This window comes from Manis javanica, chromosome 1 (assembly GCF_040802235.1).
Source record: "Manis javanica isolate MJ-LG chromosome 1, MJ_LKY, whole genome shotgun sequence".
NCBI classification, from domain to species: domain Eukaryota; kingdom Metazoa; phylum Chordata; class Mammalia; order Pholidota; family Manidae; genus Manis; species Manis javanica.
Genome location: NC_133156.1, coordinates 12,098,872 through 12,120,136, shown reverse-complemented (window position 1 = coordinate 12,120,136; position 21,265 = coordinate 12,098,872). Strand labels below are relative to the sequence as shown.

At 43.3% G+C, this 21,265-nt stretch overlaps 1 protein-coding gene and 1 long non-coding RNA gene across 4 annotated transcripts in view; one reads left to right on the top strand and one right to left on the bottom strand.

Annotated features, from left to right (window-relative positions):
* ATP8A2 (ATPase phospholipid transporting 8A2) overlaps positions 1-21,265 on the bottom strand; it is a 518,682-nt gene that overhangs the window by 251,614 nt on the left and 245,803 nt on the right. For all 3 annotated transcript variants that reach the window (XM_037003923.2, XM_073228342.1, XM_073228389.1), the window contains exon 25: positions 7,207-7,379. In XM_037003923.2, the coding sequence (XP_036859818.2) occupies positions 7,207-7,379 (173 nt within the window). The remainder of the gene's footprint in view (positions 1-7,206; positions 7,380-21,265) is intronic.
* LOC108409772 (uncharacterized) lies at positions 16,587-20,448 on the top strand. Its single transcript, XR_001856309.3, has 3 exons — positions 16,587-16,834; positions 18,243-18,308; positions 18,740-20,448. It is a non-coding gene; the product is annotated as an uncharacterized lncRNA (long non-coding RNA).

Genomic DNA, 21,265 nt, shown 5'->3' with positions numbered 1-21,265 from the left:
TTTTACAAGTGTTTGATTGGATCCCTACCAATAGAGAGGCCAACTAAAACACAACTGGTGGTACAATTCTAATTAGCATGTCTGAACTCCGTTTTGATATAATTCTTTTGTATGGCTCACAAGCTGAAAGATACCACACTCAAAAGCATAATGTCCTGAGATTTCTTCTTTTTACGTTAATGAGGCATGACGGATAAGCTAAACTGGAGTGGAGGCCAAATTAGACAAGCCAGTTCTCGTCCACACGAAGTAGTCTAAAGGTACCACAGATGTACAGGTTTTTGGATACAGACTGAGTCATAGGCTTAAGAGAGTCCAGAAAATGAATGTAAGACTGAACCCACTTTGGGAATGATACACTGTCAGTGTGTAAAAATGTAGCGTTGATTTCTTTTTAGATTCTGTTCAGACATGCATCCCGCCACAAAATAATCTCTCAACTCCCCTTTCTTAGTGAGACTAACAGACCCCAGACTATGCTGACTAAACAGAAGGGAACACATTCCCAGCAGGAGTGAGCTACTTACTGCCCACATCTCTTTCACACTACAGCAGGTCACTTCACTTTCCTAGGAGTATGGCACAAATCCTTCTGCAAAGTTCTATGTTGCTTACTCTTGAATCCATTATTATCTTACAGAAATCATCAAGCATCCTTGCAAAGATTTAGCTATAAAAATCATACTCATAGTGATACTTAAAATAGTAAACCAAACCCGAAAATCTCTGTTAATCTGAATCTCCAAATACTTGGAATAAACTAACTATTGTGTTTCATACAACAGAGTACTATTAAGCTCTTTGAAAACACATTTTATAATGACTATTTGACACAGAAACAGTGCAAAACCTTTTCACTTCACATATCATGAATAATGTTACCCTCTTCCAATTACAAGAACTACTAGACGTAACACCAACTGCCAACAGTGGTGAACTCCAGTGGGCGGCATTATGAATACTATTTTCTTTCTTCTTGCTTATCTGTATTTCCTAACTTTTTTCCTATGAGAAGTATAAATCACCCTTAGAGTTAGAAAAACAAGCCCACAAAGTTTTTAGAAACATTCATTGTGCATCACTCTGCCTTTTTCCTCTCGACTGTCTTTCTTTCTACAGGATCACAGAAGGTTTACACGTGTTTATCTCTGAACTCATCCTGAAAGACAGAAGGCTAAACAAATCCGAGAAAATAAATGATGTCTTCTGAAACCCTTTATTTGCACACCCAGTGCAAATCCCTGCTGGGGTGTTTTCCTTCCACTCCATCTCCTGCAAGAGACACGGAGCCATAAATCACGCCCGCTCTGTGCATCACCTGCTTTACAGGGGACGGTGACAGGGCTGTCAGTCAACTTCCTCACAAGGGCAACCCAATGGCTCTTTTCCTGCCAATTCACACTGACTTAAAAATTCCCAAATGTTCTCAAGAGGGCACAGCCCCACCCACAGCCAAGTCTGTGCCTACAAGATGTGTCTCCATTTTGAGAAAAATCAAGAGCTTCAAAGGAAAGGGAAAAATGAGAAAACATGAAAGACAGTAGCTTTAAGAAAACAGGGGAGAGAAAACAGAGAACTTCTTGAACACATAGAAAATGATTTATACATTGTCCACATCCCTTTGGGGAATGACAAATCCTATAAGACTTTATGCTACACAGACTTAAACAAATTCTACATTTTGAAAATACATTAAAAGCAAAACTTTCATCCAAAACAATATTATTAGTAATAAACATGTGATTATGAATGAGCTGACACTGCTAACCACATGATTTGAGAGCATGGGCCCTGATGTTAGTCATCTGGGATAAATGGCTATTGTTTCCATGACTAGCAGAAGGCATGGCGAGAAAATGTAATTTTTCTGAGGCTTTTATTTCCTCATTTATAAAAACAAAGATAATACTTAAAAAGGACCAACAAATTAAGAGAGTCTGATTTCTGACCTCAGTGAAATAATCTGGTTACACGGTTTAGTCTCTCTAAAGGATTCTTAGATGTAAAATCATGCCTATTACGCCATCAAAAGGCTCTGGCCACTGAAAAGAGAGTGGTGCCATCAACTGAGACAGGAAACTCAGGGATGCCAGAAGGGACGAGGAGGTGCACAGGCAGGGGCTGCCAGTGTAGACGAACCCAGTTTACACACTGTGAATTTAAGGTGCCCAAAGAATGTCCCTGTGAAAAAGTCCCAGCCCTCGACAGAGCTGCCGGTCTGGAGCTCAGGAAGGGGGTCATCAGGACATGCAGACCAGGGAAGTCATTTATTCTCAACCCTGATGACTCATCAGACTCAACAGGAGCCTGTAAAAGTCCTGCAGTTCTGATGGAATTGTTCTGGGGTCGGACCTGATAATCAGAAGCCTTTTTGTTTATTTTTCAACAAAGATTTTATTCACATGAATGAAACTTTCATTCAACGTTTCATTTTTACCATTCAACAAAACTCTTTTATTCATTTATTTATATTACTTTGAAGATAAAGTTCATATAACATAAAATTAGCCATTTGAAACTGTAACAATTGAGTAGCATTTAGGATATTCACAGTATGGTACGACCATCACCTCTATCTAGTCCCAAAACATTTCATCACTCCCAAAGGGAATCCCAAGCCCTTTAAAGTCACTTCCGACTCCTCTCTCCGACGCCCCTGGAAACTACTAATCTGCTTTCTGTCTATTTGGATTTGCTTATTCTGAATATTTCATATGAATGCAACCCTATAACAGGTGGTCTTTGGGGTCTGGCTTCTTTTACCACATATGCTCTCAAGGTCCATATATCGTAGTACGTATCAGTACTTCATTCCTTTCTATGTCTAAATAATATTCCATTATATGGATAGACTGCATTTTGTTTATCCATTCATCCATTATTGCACAACTAGGTGGATTCCATCTCCTGCAAGATTAACTTCGGCTATTGTGAATAGCGCTTCTATGAAGATGTACATACAAGTATTTGATTGATTACTTGTTTTTAATTCTTTGGAGTGTACACCTAGCAGTGGCATTGCCGGGTCCCATGGTAATTCTATGCTTCCATTTTGAGGAAAAAAAACCGTTTAAGTTCTCCAGCTGATTCAGTGCGAAGCTGGTGTTGAGAATCACTAATTAGAAGGTGTGAGGCCATAGAATGCACTAGTGAGAAGATATGGAGCAGAAATGGGATAGAGTTGAAGGCAAAACCTTGGAAATGCAGCACTTCAAAGGCTGCTGCAAAAGAGCCCGTGAGGGAGACATGTAACTGGGGAGAGGAGGCAAATGCCAGAGAAACAGGAGAATCCAAGGTTGGGCGGGGAGCCATTGATAGGAATGTTGAGGAGGAATCCAGAAAGGAATTTAAAGTCTGTTGCATATGGCAAGATGGGGGTCACTGGGGATGTGAGGTGCACTAGCTTCACTGCAGGACTGATTTCAAGGACCTGGGGTGTACGTGAGACGGATGCAAAGAAGCAGGGGGAGTCAAGCACTGTGATAGACTCTTGTTAGTTATTTGCATTTAAAAGGCAGAGGCCATGTTGTGTCTCTTTCCTTCCATGACTCCTAGGAAGACACAGGCAAATATCCAGCCCACGATAAAAGTTTCACTGGAGTAATCAGATCACCTTAAAAATAGCACGGCCATGGCCCTGGCAGATACGACAGCAAACTGCAGCCGTGCACTGACTGCTAACGGCTCTGCTGACTGTCCCACGACCTTTCCAGGATTTTTAGCTAGGAAAATATTTGGGTGTAACAATTGTATAATTAAAAAAAATTGTTTGACTCTGATCTCAGCAAAATATTTTAATAGATTCTTCCATTTCCCCCTCCTTTTTCTGCCTAAAATGGTGCTTAGTTGAAAGGTATCCATTTTTACACAATATTCACTGGTCTCTGAATCAATATTGATGGGGGACAACACTTTATAGTTTCCCTGAGAAGTTATTTTCTGGAAAAAAAATTTTTTTTCTTCTATTTTTAGAGAAAAGGGTAACTTTTACGATTACCTTTTAAAGATGAAAAGTGAGAATTCAGGTTAACTTTTTATTTGAAGTCACATAATACATTTAACTTGTTTAAATTCTCAATGAATAGTAAGCACATCTAAAGTATATGAGTGCTTTTTTTTTCAGTATGTATTGACTTTTTTAAAATCTGAAGTCTGAGACCAGCCAAGAAGTGCTTCCTAGAGCAGTAAAGTGGGACACTATCCTAGGTTCCTTTTTCAATCAGTGTTTCTAGTTTGTAGACAGTAACAGTAGTTATTTTGAAATTTTCTCTTTCTGTGCCAATTCCAGTTTGAACTCCTCCTGTGAAGTCTTTCCGTGTACAGCCTTGTGAGACGCACAAAGTGCTCTGAAAGCAGTTGGAGGAAGAAGGGGAGAGAGGTGTTTTTCTTTAGTATCAAGCACCTGGCAAGGAAAGAGAACGTTCTTACAAAGGCTTGAAGGCGTTTCTGACTCCCCTGAGAACCCAAATGGCCTCGTTTGGACTTCCCTTTGAGAAGCCATGAGGTTAGAGCACTTCCGCGTTGATTTACAGTTTACCAGATGTTCCCATTGTTTCCTGTTATTTCTGGTGCTGTTGCTTATTTCTGTTCACCAACAAGTCGGGGGGGACGGCTCCTTGACCCAGGGGCAGCTGGCAGGCACAAGGACTTCTCACCGTGACTTCTGGCTGGGGGGTGGGGGGGACAGAAACAAGCTCGAGGGCTGAGGACTTCCCAGAAATCAGGTACCACCTACTCGGCAATGTTACAACACAAAGGGGAAATTACGAGAAGCAAGTACCACTCTTTGCACCTTCTTGCCTTTTGCGTGTCCCTAGTCTAAACCACCCAGATGGAACCCGGGAGAGAAAGCGCAGTCTCAGCAGCTCAGAAAAGGGAGCTTGTTATAGGACACCAGACATGGGGGACAAAAGAAAAAACAGATAAACTGGACTTCATTAAAATTAAAATCTTTTGTTCTACAAACAACACCCTCAAGAAAATAAAAGAACCAATAGAATCAGAATGAGAGTATTTACAAATCATCATTTCTGATAAGACACTTATTTCCAGAGTATACAAAGAAGTCTTACAACACAATAATAAAAAGATAATCCAATTTTAAAATGTGCAAAGAACCTTAATAGATATTTCTCCATAGCCTTTATACAAATGGCTAATAAGCACATGAAAAGATGGTCAACATCATTAGCTATCTGGTAAATGCAAATCAAAAATACAATGAGATACCAGCACACACCCACTAGGTTAACCAATGGAAAAGACAGATAACAAATATTTGCATGGATGTGAAGTTACTGGAACACTTACGCGTTGCTTGTAGGAATACAAACAGGTGTAGCCACTTTGAAAACTATTGTGACAGTTCTTCAAAAGGTTAAACGGAGTTATCACTTCTAAGCCAGCACTTCTAAGCATATACCAAACAGAAAAATGAAAACAAATGTCTACATAAAACTTTACATGGATCTTCATAGCGGCATTATTAATAGTCAAAAAGTATATATGATCCAAGTATTAATCTAAATCAAAATGGATAAATAAGTGGTATATCCATACAATGGAATATTATTCAGGAATAAAAAGGAATCAGGAACTGATACATTCTCAACCTGGATGAACCTTGAAAACATGATGTTAAGTGAAAGAAGCCAGGCAGAAAAAGACCACATCTGATATGACTGCATTCATATAAAATGTCCCATACAGGCAAATCTATAAGGACCAGAAAGCAGATTAGTGGTTGTACAGTAGTGCATGGTTCAGAGGGTGGAGAGAATGGGGACTGACCGATAATGGATATGGGGGTTTCTCCAGGGGTGACTGAAAAACTCTAAAACTGGCTGTAGAGAGGGTTAAAAAATTATGTGAAAATGCTAAAAGCCATTCAACTATACACTTAATATGGGTGGACTGTATGGTCTGTCAATTATCTCTCAAAGTTGCGGACAACCGGCTTTTCACTTCCAGATGCTCTGGCCATTTCTCACTCTCCCAGGTCCTTCACAGCTGCACCAAGTTTCCTGACTTAAAGGTAACAAACAAGCAGCTCTCAGTCATCACTTCAAACACATTTGAGTTTGTCGCTCAGCCCATGACCCTTGAACATCCTACGAGCACAGGCACAACAAGACCCTTCCTGGGAGGCACGCCAGGTGATGTCACAAGGGCCTCCTAATAAGGCAGAAACGGCCAGGCCGTCGTGTCAATGTGACGACTGCTCATTCGACAGACTGTGGCTGCCCCCACAGAGGCATTCTTAAAGGACTGACACAGCGAGGAAATTAAAAGCTTCTTCGTCTCTGACTTCTGAGAAAATATCACAGAAAGCACTATATAAAAGATGTGTAAACATAAAGTACAAAAGCAACCATAAATGAGATTATTAACCCAGTAACATGTGCTATCCATTCAACTACGTGCCAGGCGTGCCTCAGCACAGCTTTCAGACACAGAAAGCTCTCCTCTCACCTTTGAGGGTTTTTCTGAACAAGTGGGAGGGTTGCCACCCATCTTTCTAGCATCTTATTTTCTTTATAATTCTGTCCGACTTCCAAATCTCCATCGGAGCTGGGCCTCGTGTAGTCAGTGGAACCTAACCATGCCCACCCTCAAGAACCCTCCCAGCTACCAGGAAACACCTACAAAGGCTACTGGATGGAACTTAACTCAAAAGTTGGTATAGCCTGGACCCGGCCAACATTCCTTGTTGACTGAAAAGAAATACCTGCTGGACATCAGAAAAGAGGCACCAAAATCCCATAAGTCTTGGAAGTTGAGCTAAGCCCCCAAAACCAAGGAACCAAGCATACGGCACCCTGCTGATTTCCCAGTTTATCTCCCAGTGTGAATATGACAGGAGGCTCTGGCTCCTACTTTTACTTTTTTATTTTTATTGAAGTATGGTTTATCTATAACATTATACCAGTTTCCAGCATACAGTATATGACTGGACAGTGATCTACATTATTAAACGCTCACCCCAACTAATGTGGTCACTATCTGTCTTCTCAGAAGATGATCAACAAAACAATAATGTAAAAACCACTACCTGCCCTCCGCAAAAATCTGTGAATGGACACTTACATTTGTATTTGTTTAGTTTTTATGAAACTTTACCACCCAAATTCACATGCTTTTTTTTTTAATATGAACACAGGCTACAGACCCATCATATATGAGTCACACCCAGCTATGTGCGCCTACCTGCAGCATATGACCGCTTTACACGAGAGCGCCAGATCTAGGAAGCTTCTCCTAACTTCAAAGGACAGCGCGTACTTCAGGGTGTGGCCGTCGATGATGAGGGCCACGTCGTTTTCCTTGCCCAGCAAATTCCCAAGGTCAGTGCAGTGCTGCGTAATGGCTGCCCTTGTTGCCTGAAATGAGAGTGGGGTGGGGAGGGGCACGTTTTTGTGTGTTGAATATATCGAAAATTGTTTGAAAAATTTTAAAACTTTTTTAAAAAACAGAAATCAAAAGTTCCTTGAAATGAGAATATGCCCATTCTCATGTAAAACATACAAACAGAGTTCATCTTGGTACACTTACACATTAAAATTTCATTGAACTGCCTTCTAGGTCTGGTTTCTGGGTGAGAACATCCCCGTGGTGATATTTATATTTGATATTTACAATAATCTATTGGGTTGCAAACTACAGGCTGACCTAACCTATAGCATCCAAATTCTTCTCCATTGGAACTCTAATTGTTAAGGTTCTTAGGACTGTCTTTCTCTCCTCTCCTTTATATCACATGCATGTTATTTTTTTGGTACCCCTAGAACAGGAAACTCGATATAAAAAAATGCATATTTTTGGGGAAAAAATAATACTGCTGGAATTTAAATGGTAAGCATTTCTCAGTTTGCACAAGGTAATTCTTAAAGCATCCAAAAGATACTAGGGGATATAAAGATAACACAAAAGATTAATTTCTATTCCCTCCTGATTTCTTCAGATTAAACCATTTCTCTCCATGAATTATCAGAATAAGAAACAAACTGATTATTTTTTCACATTATACCAAATGATCAAATTAAACTGCCAATACCTTTAAAATATTACTACCAACCTAAATAAGTGTGTGATGCGTTATCAGATGGAATTAAAGCATAGAACCATTCTTAAGAAGAAAAAGAAATGATGCTCTAATCTTCCCAGTGAATTTATGACTAGGCATAGGATATCTGGTTCAAATGTAAGAATGCAATTTCTGGCTCAGAATAAAAAGTCTGGTTTAAGTTAATCTAGGAAGCATGAAAGTCTGCTGAAATGATTCTGTCTGGACAACTGTTCTTTGGCTGTTAAATTGCATTTACATGTAATTTATCATATGACAATGTAAATTACAGTCTTAAAGAAATGCTGAATGAACAGGGGCCCCGCTACCCCTAGTTAAATGGAGGATCAGCTACCATCGCGCAGTGAGAAACAGATTCCACTGTCTTACTGCTCTGTTTTCATTCTCAACAAGTGACTTTTGATAATATCAGAAAGATGTATTAGAGACCTGCCTGTGGTCTGAAGCCCTGTTCTGTGGTTAGATGGCCTGGGGTCTAGTCCCAACTCTCCATTTATTACCTTTGCAACCTTGGGCAAGATGATCAACCTCTTTAAATAGCGATTTTCTCAACAGAGCTAAAATTGCCTATGGGCATGGCACCTCTGTTATGAAAAAAAGACCTGATCAGTGTAACTTGCTTGGCACATAATCAGCACTTAATAAAACCCAGTCTTCCTCCTGTTACTATATATTCATTAAGAATTTCTTCTGTCAGGGAAAATACAGAATTCTGCAACTTCAGGCAGTGAATAAATGCCATGATTGGCAACGCCTTCTTTGTCAATGTAGTAACAGAAGAATAATTGATAGAATGCTGCTGTAAGAATAAAAAGTTAAATGAACTTTTACGAAAAAGAAAAAATAAAGGAAACTCTACACTTTGTATTCTTAAGTGGTTGTGCAATTCTGAATCTCAAACAACACATCTATGAAAACATCTATGTTTAATCATATCAGTGCAAACAGCCTGCCCTTTAGAATTTGGGTAGAGAGAAGAGAATTCCACCCGCTTGGGGAAACCCCAGCTTGGCAGCCTGGGTGTGTTGACCGCGGAGCTCAGACAGGTCTGAGCAAACCTGAAGGGTGTGTCTGCGCAGGGCTGATACACAGCGGGCAGAAACCCCTCCTGGGAAACACTTCCCCAGAGGGATGAGGCAAGGTACGCAGATGCGGTCCACAGACCGTGTGCCGATGCCGTCTGGTCTAGAGAGTCCAGCCCACTGGCCTCCACTCCCACTGGCCTCCCCCTGGACCCATGGAGGAAAAGACTGAGGAAATCAAGTCCTTGAGATGCAGAGACCTTGTCTGTGGTTTCCTCAGGGGGCCGCACACAGGAGGGATGGGCAGGGTGAGGAGTATTCCAAGGGAAGGTTCTCTACCCGGGGCTGTGTCTGGAGAATGTACGACAATAGACAGAATGCCAAGGGCTCATCTTCCTCAGCCAGAGGAGGAGTGGCGGGGCCTCAAGTCTGGGCAGCGGACCACCTGCCAGTGTGTGAGCCTCTGGGGCGCAAGTGGGGAGGGCGTCAAGCTGGAGATACGAATGGCAGAGATGTGGGTTCCTGAGACAGACACAATCTCCCAGTCTTCCTCGCCAAAAAAATGCAGAGGAAGGACCCAAAGGGGAACTGGAGTTTTGTCAGCCACTGGCAGGGGCAGAGAGCAGCACGCATGCCCCTCTTCCTGGGGGCCTCTTGCCAAGCCCCTGCCCACTGTGGCCCGGGCAGCATGAGTGACACTGAGCTGAAATACTTTCAAGTGGAGCCGTGGACAGAGCTTTGGCCTGAGTGCCTATGTGCCCCAAATTCATACACTGAAGCCCTGGCCCCCAGGGTGATGGCTTCTGGGGGCGGGGCCTTTGGGAGGGGGTTAGGTCAGGAGGTTGGAGCCCTCAAAATTAGTGCCCTTATAAGAAGAGACAGGAGAGCTGCTTCACCTTCTCCCTCCTCCCCCAAATCTCCTCACCCCCAGCCACAGCATGAAGGCAGCATCTGCCAGCCAGGAAGCAGGCCCTCATCCAACACCCTGATCTTATTAGACATTCCAGCCTCCAGACCAGGAGGAACACATTCTGTTGTTTAGGCCACCCCGTCGATGGTATATTTGTTCTCCGGCCTGAGCTGACTGAGACAAAAGGCCACCCCTTGAGCCCACGGGTGATGTAGTACTGTTCTTGGCATAATGGATATGGAGATGAAAAGACGTGGTCTGCAATCACAGCAACATGAGGGCACCTTCGCGCAAGCAACAGCTGCGACCGTGTTTACTATCTGGAACAAGCCTTCTAATATAATGTAGTGACCGCACTGACAGATACATGCTAGTATGGGCCACGGAAGAGAAGGCGCTAATGCACAGAGGAGGTGGGAAGGCAGGTCGAGACCTCCTGGAGCAGGGGATGCCTGTGGGAGTGAATGCAACGCACTGGCTGTGTTCAGCTGCAAACTACAGGCACGTGGTGGCCGTGCCCTCCACTTGCAGGGAGAGCACCGAACATGACTGAGTTACAAGATATCGTGTTTATATTTCATTGACCAGGTACTTTCTCATACACTGTAAATAGTACATTAATAGATAGCTCTCTCGTGCACAAAATGGATTCAGTTAAGCTGTTCCATGAATCAAAACTAATATAATCAACCAACCAAAATGTAGTTACTGGAGTATCTACTAAGATTCCAGGTGATAGGAAAAAAAAAAAAAAAAGATACCAAGAATACGTGTTCTATGCTGTCTACCCCCAAAAATCTTACAACACAACTGGTGCAGCAAATACACAAAATAAAGAATGAAATCAAGCAAACCTAACATTCTCCTTCTGAGAAGACCCCAGAGAGCATCACCGTCACACGCGAGGCTACTCTGGCTCATTCGTGTGGTTGCTGGGAGTCATATTAGATTATCAATTTGAGGAGCAGAAACTCCCTCGCCAGTCTCTGATCATGCTGACCCACAGCACTTGAGCAATAAATATACTGACTTCGTAAGTGAATCAATGTGTCTTGATTCTAAACATATACTGTAATATCTTTAAGAGATCTTGGCAGGTCTTAAAGGCCTCTTATTTGCCTGACTTCTTTGTGGGCTATTCAGCCTCTACAGTACATCTTCCCTTACATTTGTCTTGATGAGGATTGGTTCTTGACCCTTCTTACTTCTCGTATCCTGGCCTCTTGCCTTCCATGTCCTCCTAACCTCCTCCTTACCTGAATCACCCTGTTTCTCCTCCCTCTATCTGCTCAGGATCACACCTTTGTCTTTGAAATTGAAAACCTTTCCTACCACTAAAACCTTTCCAGATCCGCGCTTCCAGCTCCACCCTTGACTTGTCTCCAGCCTCCCCTGGTTTTATTTCCTACGCTTTCAAGGCCCACTCGGCAGTAATCTTTGATCAAACCCAGACTAGCTGGGCTCATGGCACACGTGCGGCAGTATGTAGGTCCCTTGTGCGCAGTTCTCAAGCAAGCCAACTTGAAGGCATTACTATCACAAACAGCTCCTTATTCTCAAGTGGACTATTATTCAAAAGTCTATTTGTAAGTTAGTTATTGGGCACTTACAATCTATTTTCCCGAAGGAACGATGTTACAAACTGCGGTTGGATGCCAGGGCCTGTTAATGCCTATTTAACTTAGTTGCTAAAATTCATACTACAGTCCCTTATTTTAATAAAAAAAAAACAGTTATTGAAAGTCACAATAGACTTAGCTGTTATGAGGGGCACAGGGATTTGGGGCCAAGAGTTTCATTTCCAGAAAGATACAAAACATTCCAAACTCCTTAATTAGAATTCTCCTGTTAGGTGTTGATACTAAAAAATACATTTCCAGCTTTTCATGCATGTTCTAATTTTATTTCTTTTCACCATTAAAAACAAATGATTTAAAACGAAAAGTGAGCAACTACAACTAACGACTGCACCCCTGGTCAGGCCAACACTCACCTTTTTCCCATTTGTGCTGCATTGTTGACCCCTGTGTTTCTTTTATCAGTAAGGTCAGCATTTGCCTTTGCAATTGTAGTTTTTTAAATAAAACTATATAAATATCCGAGAGAGTGCTACCCTGTGATCTCAGAAGATGCTTGTCTATCTGCTGAGGAACAGATCAGAGGTTCCTCTGACGGTCCTTGAAGCACAGCTGAAGCACAGCCAGCTGAGCCCAGGAGCAGACGGGACCTGAAAGGCAGTTCTACTTTTAATCACTTTGCACTTAATCCACAAGCCAGGAGAGGAAAACTGCTAGAACCTGGAATCCTATCTACAAATCTGCAGACAGCAGGAGTCTTTCCTCCACGTTAAACAGCTCCTGCCACACTGAAATCTGTGCAGGCAGGTGTCCCGCTCGCTCCCTGAGCGTGGTGGTGCCGTGAGGAATTTCTTAGACGCCGCGGTAGCAGCTGCCGCCTCGGCACCACTTTGATGTTCTGCAAACTCCAAGGGGCCCAGAGCTGATGATGCCAACAGCCAGGGTGGTTCGAGTTTCATGAGCAGCAATTCAACTAAGTCACACTTAGCTTTCAAGTTCAAGAGCAAACCCCCTTCTCCTAAATTAACCTTGGGCAGCAAGTGTCTAAGGATAAGGATCCTCCCCTAGAGGATGGGTTCACAGTGGTTTTGCTGTTTTTTGCCATTCCATCCACCCATTTTCTTGTCCATGCCAACGGTCAGGTGCATCTGTTCTCTCCTGTTCTTCTCTTCACACCAGGGACAGCTGCATTCACGGCGCGCCCTCCACTTCCATTTTGTTTTTTACTATCATTTTCACTTTTAATATAATCACGCCTCTTTCTTGACAGCATGAATACTCTCCTGCACTTGTGGACCTTAATGAGTGTACAAGCGAAAGACAAAGCACAAATCCAGGAAACTCATTAGAGGCGAATCATGAGGGTCGAGGCTGAAGCCAAGATAACTTCACATGGCCACACAAGACAGTTTTGTGCAGGGTAACAACCACCACAGACACAGGCCAGCCCCAGGAACCTCTCATCTGGGAAGCCGGCCTACCCTATTTTTGAATGACTGTGCTACAGTTTGTTTACCCATTGTTACATATCTGGGCTGTTTTCAGTTTTAGGACTTTATGAATAATTCTACCGTAAGTATTTGTACACTAGTCTGTGTGGACAAACGTTTTTATTTCTCTTGGATAGGTACTGAAGATTAGACTTACTTTGTCATACCATGTACAGAGATACATCCAGGGCAAGTGCATGTTTAACTTCACAAAAGCTAGGAGACTGTTCCCCAGAATGGAGGCACCATTTCAGGTTCTCACCAGCCCTGTCCAACTGTACAGGTTACACCTCACCCTTGTCAACACTTGCATCGTCGACCTTCTAAATTTCAGCCATTCTAATGGGTATGTAGTAACTTTCATTTGCATTTCCCAAACAACTAATGGTAGTGAATGTCTTTCAATGCTTAATGAAGTACATGAATTTACATTTGCTGGGATTTCAAGACATACAAGCGAGTAAAGTAGAATAATTCAAAGAGTACACCAGGGACACTTTTGTGTAGGGTAATAACCATGTATGTAGGCTAGCCCCAAGCTCTCTCTTCAGGGAATGATTCCCTATTTTTCAGTTTCTTCTTTTCTTTTTCAATCTCACGTCTCTCAAAGAGCCTCCTTTTCCTGAAAATGCATTTCAGGCAGCGTGAGAAGAGCGAACCAGGAAGTGGGGTACACAAATTGATTCACTTAGACATCAGAGCCTAGGAAGTTTGAAAACTTTCAGTCACCACTCTTCACTGAAAGAAAATTTGACTAACACTTGTGACAGAGCTCAAATCACTGAGGTTAATTAAGTTCCCTGAAAATATGTATTTTTCACTCCTTAAAAGATTTTAAATAGCAAACCTGATATGCTTAATTAATCTTCTTCCTAAACACCAGATTTTGATTTTAGTACCAGGAATCCTTTTACATGCTAAATAAATAGGCTCTTAAGTAGCTGTGCATAAGATCTCAAAAGTAATTTATATGCTTTAAGAACTATTTGCTATTTGAACCTTGACTATGGATCCTTTTTTTTTTTTTTGCAGTTTTTTAGAATGTGGAATTTTTCTTTAAGTAGATAACCCTTTTTCTGTAAGAAAATGATTTCAAAGTGTGACCTTCCTGTAAGAAGAATGTGAAATCATCATCTGTATGTGATCACTCGGCCGTGTATAAAGTGACTCTCCATAATTCCATAGAACAGTTGCCTGTTACACATTTGCCCAGATTGGATCTCTGAAAGTCACTGTGTATTTCAGAGACAGAGTAAATCACTGCTATATTTAATATCACCACACTAACTAGCAATAATTTTACAATGAATGTAACAACTTTAGCTGCTTTACTTAATTTCCTGACCTAAGGATTTAGATTTTTAACTTTTAACATATCAAAGATATAGCCATGGTGCTTACTATTTCTAATCTCCTTGATTCTTGGAGGAATTAAAAAGTGCCTGAACCAAACGCAATGAGATTGAGCTTATAAATTTAAAAAGAAGCTACTCCAGAATATGATCTCTAGACCAAGTTTTCAGTTTTTAATGAACATGTGGTTAAGTATGTCAGGTAAACGTTAACAAAGGAAGCCAGAGAGCACGATTAATTTCACACAAAAGGGTGAAATATCAACTGCAAATGAAATATCTCCCATTTGGCTCACAGTGACAAATGCTAGTATCTGCTATGTCATGATAGGAAGCACATTAGAAATAGCACAAAGTCATTTCAACTCTTTATTTGCTTAATGGTAAGACCAGTTTCTTGAAAAACATATGCTAACTTTTTGAACCACCTTTTTAGGTGCCATGTAAAAGAATGAACATAATAATCTTTATTAGTGCAGCCACCTCACTTACTGCTTCTAAAGTCTTCTTGACTCTTAAAGCCATTACAGTGTGCCCAGACTGTGTTTAGATTTGGGCAAACAGCGAATGAGAAGAGTAAAAAAATTTCTGAAAAAGAAACAGCAAAGGAAGATCATAGAAAAAAAAATTCCGAATGCATGCGTGGCAAAGTCAGACGGCAGCAGCAAGGTGAAGATTGTAGCCATCTCTCCACCGCACAGCGGCGAGGAAAATGAGCCCCAGGGCTCACTCCTCTCCTAGTACCTACGGAAGCAAAAGCCTGGGACACAAAGGGCCAGGACTGGCCTCACCTCGGCCTCCAGGTTCCAGCTGAGCCAGCACAAGTGGTTCTGGAAAGCGCCTGCTGATAGGACCTCTCCGGTGCCCCTGGAATCAGTCAGAGTTGTGGGGGAGTTACAGAGAGAGTTACGTGAGGGGGAAGAACAGCTGGGTACAAATCCTCTGCTGCGTCAGGAAAAATCTCACAGTCACGTGGAATGCTGTTAGTACCTTCAAAACTGGCAATACTTTCTAAATGACCGTGTCCAGTTGGTAAAGTCAGTGGCATACTTGATTATATACAAACTGCAAAAATAAATAAACAAAACCAAATAAATAAGCAGAAGTAGAGAAGAAATCTCATTTCCACAGGAGGCCTCCACACTGCTGATGGAGCAAGTAGGGAACAATCACATGACCTGGCCAGAAGCCTGCCCAGTTGTGCAGTCTGTCACCAGCCAGGGCAGGTGAGGACAGGCTCTGGGTCGGGCGGGGACACCCCTTACCATTCCCTCTCCACGCAGACTAGCCAGGTTTCAGGGTCATGGAGAAAGAAGTATACACTGAAGTAGAGTAAGCAAAAATCTTCCTGTAAACCTTTACCTGTCATGGGCCTGGTCTGTGCACAAGCTTCTAGGGTGAGAGAGGCTCAGAGAGACAGGGATGGCGGTACAATGACACACGACAGCCTGGCAGCGGGTACTAGAGGCCGGTGGGCTGCAGCCAACCACAGGGCAGAGGTAGGAGGTGCTGGGCGAGGGGCAGCTGCTGGCAGGGAGGAAGTGTTTGGACTTCCTGCCAGAGCCTACGGGGAGCCAGCAAAGGCATCTATGTATAAAAATGCCATATTCAATGCTCATTTGTGGAAGGTCACTGCCAACAGGATGGAAGATGGGTTAGAATGAGGAAACAGACCAGCTAAGGAGCCTTCGGATGATGACATTTGACTGGGACAGCAGGAACAAAACCAAGAAACACGTTAAGAAGGCATAAGAGCTGTTCACAGTGCTTGGTGAGGGAATGGGGGTCAGGGGTAAGCACCCAGCCCAGCACCGGGCAAGGGATATCGGAGGAGTCGGAGAGGGATGGGTAGCAGGTGACCGGAGGTCAGAAAGTTGAATCCGACTTTGTAGACAGTTGGCCCTTTGGTTTAAGAGCAAACTAGTGTCCCCTGCAAGACCAGTGGAAGGACCCCAGGGACCCCTGGCACTTCCCTCTCAGGACACTGCTCCTCTGAAGTCACTCAGACCACTACACCCTCCTTACCATCTGCAGAGCTCTGACTGCACATCCGGCAGCCATCCCTGGGTCTCTGCAGGATCGTATAACCTTTCAATCAGTGCTGGGTGAAGAGTGGAAAAAGAAACCATGTGGGTAGTTTCCTTACCACTCCCTCTGGGCGGAGAAAGCAAACAAACAGAACACTCAGCATACAGCAGGTGCTGAGAAAATGCTCACCTCCCCTTATCTGGGGAAATTTGCTGCGTCCTGAACTCCCGACCCTGCCGGAACAATCGCTTGCTGTCTGCTGTGACCACTGCTTCTCTGCTCATGCTTGTTCCTCCTGCTGTGACAATGGCCTTCTATTAAAAGTTTTTCAAGTATTTGAGACATAAGCTGGATGGACCACTTGCGCATTCAGTAAGTAGTTGTGGGACGCTGGCTATGAGGACACAGCTATGCAGCAGAATGCAGGGGCCCACTCTCCGGGAGCTTCACACATTAGTGAGAGGCGGGTATAAGGCAAATCGACACCTAATACAGGTCACGAGGTGTATGTACCAAGGAGGAAGATCAAGCAGGGGTTAGGAAGCAGGAGTCCATCAGGAACTGGACCCCAGGGGCCCCGGTCAGGAAGACCCGCACTGACTCGTGGGCAGTTTACACTTAACTAGACAAATGGTCCCAACAGTTGATTTTAGTGGCCAGGAAACATGGTCAATAGGTTGAATTTATATTAATTGTTCACCCTGTATTTTTTAAACACATGTGTTTTTAGCCAAAATGTAAAAGCCAGGTTATTGCACATGAAAACTGTGATATCCACTTTCTCTCAAACAGTTACAGTACCTGGGAATCGTGGGCCCATGTTCCTGCAAAACAATGGGCAACTACCCCTGCCAAATACCCGTATGTACCCTGCAGCGGGCCACCATGCCTCCCGGGTCCGACTGCGTCCCCAGCACTGGCATGCCAGCATCACTGGCTTTTGGGCACACACTGCCTTGTTTCTCTGACCCACCTCTCATTAAGGGTGGGAATAGGCGTTCCTGGGGCAGGCCACAGCTTCCTGGTTTGGGGGAGCAGATCTACCTCAAGCACCCCCGTGAAGTCTCTGGCCCTGCGGGTCTGTGCCATGACCTCTCCCCTTGGTGATCACCATGTTCTTTCATTTTGTGCAAAGCAGGGTCCCACAAGGCTCTCTGCCCAGCTTCTCTTCAGGGTCCTCCAGGGCTGTTTCGGTTAGAGGGGCAGTGCTAGGTTCTTTATTCCATCTTGTTCGTGAATTGTTCAGTCCCTAAAATTAAACTAGTTATCCTGAGAGAACATACAAATTTCCAGATTTAAAACCCCAGAGCTGTACAGAGGAAGGAGGATCCCCTGAAGCTTCTTAAATTGCTTTCTGCAAAGATTTCACCTTTAATCTAACACTCATACACTCACACACACAGTTTCCAGGTGCTAGCATTTCTGCAGGGAAAAACTGTGTCCACTTTACTATCTAAAACTTTGAATAAGACACATGCTATGTAGAGTTAGTAACTTCTAGTGTGTCCATGAGACCTTCCTGCTTCATGTATACATTTCTGACCTTAGTACTAAATGCTTGAGAGATGAAAAGTTAGAGAAAAAGAAATTATGCATAAGATATATATAATATATAAAAAATAGAAAACATAAAATATTATAACGATGCAACATAACAGAAGTCACTTGTGTAAAACTTGAGAAATACAATTCAATAATCACTATATTGTCATATGTAGGTGATATTCAAAATTCTGGGCATATAAAGATGGATAACCTGCTTTCCGCTTGCTTCTACCAGGGACACAGGAACGGAAAACAAAGGACGGCAGGTGCTAATATAGAGGACTGGGGAAAAAAGAATCATGTAAGTAAACAAGAAAAAAATTCTAACAGAAGGGGGAAGGAGAGGAAGAGACAGTTAAAAAGAATAGAGACTAGCTTAGAATTGTCAACCTTTAAAGTGGAGTAATAGTAGAAAACTTACTGGTAGAAAACCCAACAGAGATTGGGGACAGACAAAAGGTTGCCCCAGTGAAGAAATCGGTGCTGCAGAGGACCTGCACTGCGCTGACCGTCCTCACCCGTCAGCAGGCGTGGGAAGGACGCTAGGGGTGCCTGGAAAGCTAGGCTTCAAGCAAGGGAGAAGGATCCTGGGTTAACAAAGGTGAATCTTAGAAGAAAAATGGTACAGTGTGCAGTTCAAGGGCCTGTCCTTTGTGTATCTTTGGGGAATCGCAGCCTATTTATGATTTATGAACTTAAATATATGTTAGACTCTCACATTTATATCTCCAGGTAGAGCCTCTCTGCTGAATTCCAGACCCAAATATCCAACAACCTGACTTGTATGTCCAAGACATCCCAAACAGAGCATGTCCACGCTGAGCTCCTGATTCCCTCCTCCTCAAGCCTATTCTTCCCTGCATTTAACCCTTCTGGAACACTAGCAAGGGGGACACAGGGGTGAAAGCCCTTCTCCCTTTCAGTGCATGTCAACGCCATCCTGCAGGATACCCAAGCCAAAAATACTGGGACCATTTATTCCTTCTTTGCACACCCCACGTAAGCAACCTATGAGCTAACAATGTCTTTGTGCCTTCGAAATGCATACAGAGTCTTGGCCACATCTCACCACCAGCATGCTAATCCCACCCCCACCACCTAGGCCGTCACAGCAGCCCCCTAAACCTCCCTCGCCCCACCCTGTGCTCTCTTCCCAACGTAACAGAGACCTGGTCACATGGAAGGCAGATTCTGTCACTGCTCCATCTCCTGAAGCTTCTGTTCTGTCCAAGTAAGAGATGAGGGCCTCACCATGCTCGGGGGGCCCAACACCCCTCTGCTCCTGGCTCCTGCCACAGCACCCACCGACACCCTGTGCTCCTCAGCCGTGCCAGCCTGTCCCCTTGAAGCCGTCTCCCAGGTTTCCAGTGGCTCACTTCTTTTCCTGATGTCACCTACTCATGAGGTCCCTCTGAGCCATCCTATTTAGGATCACACTGCCCTGTACACACTCCTCACTCCCCTTTCCTGCTTTACTACCCTCAAGACACCAGTCACACTGAATCTTCTCTAAGTTGACTCGCTACTTCGCTGACTACCTGACCTCCCCACTCGAATAGAAACTCCTGGGGGCCAGGGGTCTTTGGCTGACTCTCTCACTTCTGTGTGTTCAGGCTCAGGACAGAGCCTGGCCACACAGAAGAGGTTCGAATCTTTTCTGAATGAAGCATGGCTGAGGAAAGCCAGCAGTGGGGAACTAGGACACAAGGCCAGACCAGGCCAGCGGCCACACGCACACTGAGGCCTGGGCTCCGAGAGTGGCAGGATCAAAGACTTTTCAGGGGTAGAATGTACAGGGTTTGGTAACAAGGTGAGGGCCACGGGAGGCGGCTGTAAACCTGAACTACAGCTGATGATCTTCATGCATATGGAAAAGGCCAGAGGAATGAGGGATCGGGGAAGGGGGAGGAATGGTAGACAGGAGGAGCTCAATTTTTGTTAATTAAATGAAGTACATTAATCTATGCATTAATATGCCTCTCTCAGATATAGTCCAAAGCCTAATAAACTCCTCTAGGATAGTTTTTAAAGGTTTAACTTATTCCTAAATTCAATAAGCACAAAGATTTGTCACAAAGGCTCAGATTCACTAGGTACATAGGTTACACCCTGTTCTCCAGAACAGAAGAAAAATTACAAACGCCAGGAATATGTGGGAAACGAAGATCTGCAGAAGACCCGAGTGTCCCGAGTGCTTGAGACTATGGAGAGCATAAAAGAGAGAAGTGGCTGTGTTCTCCAGACTTACATTTAATAGGTTCTAAATCCAGCACAGATTTGACCTTTGCTTTAAATAGATTTTCTTGGAGAGAAGGGAAGAAAACATTGATTCATCCAAGACTCCTGAACGACCTACTGTTCACGTTGCTTGAAATAAAGTCTGCTTTAAATCAGAATTCTTGAGACACAGAAATAAATATACCGAGAGGTTTCTAATTCTATGCTTTCACCAACTGATTATTTTCATTCACAACAGTGGAGACGAACTCGATACGGTCTTTCCAGAAGAAGGCCCATGACCACAGAGCAGAGCACAGGGAGGAATCAATCAGATCAATGCCATCCGAGCTCAGACTTCAGCTTGTCTTGTGATCAACACTTTGAATAGAACAAATAAGAGAAGTATGTGAAATGGAGATGAATTTTCAGGGATTTCCAAGGCCCATGTTAATTTAGCAACATTTGGGGAATAAAGCCCAGGAGCAAAAATGTTTCCACTGAGAGTGACAAAGGTTAAGCCAGCATCATTCAATACCAGAATTGTTCACCCTGGAAACATGAAACGCAGGCTTCCCACTCTGCTAAACTCAGTCATTAAGATTAGTGTCACAAATTTAAGGGCTAACTGGGTGGTTAATATATAATCCTGGTCCTAAGCCTTTTTATTTTATTCTTTAGCAATTTTGTTTCCTCTTAAGAACTGTCTTTCACTGTTCATTTTAAACCATTGTTGGAAGACAGTTGCAGAAACAAACACAAATATAAATCAAATAGGAGTCTGCCTTACTATTTTCTTCTGTTTGAGGAAGAATTTGAAAATGTGCTCTCAGTACCATATAGATATACAACCTCAGGGCATTAGGCAGGTAACAATGAAAGTAGGACATTAAGGAGGGGTTAGGTCTATGGCCAACAGGAAAATGCCTGTCCACCTACCAATATTCTCAGTGTTATCCAGACAAAACCAGTACAAGCTAAATGTGGCCCACTGACCAGCAATTTGCCACAAAAACCAAGCATGATCAGAGACTCATAATA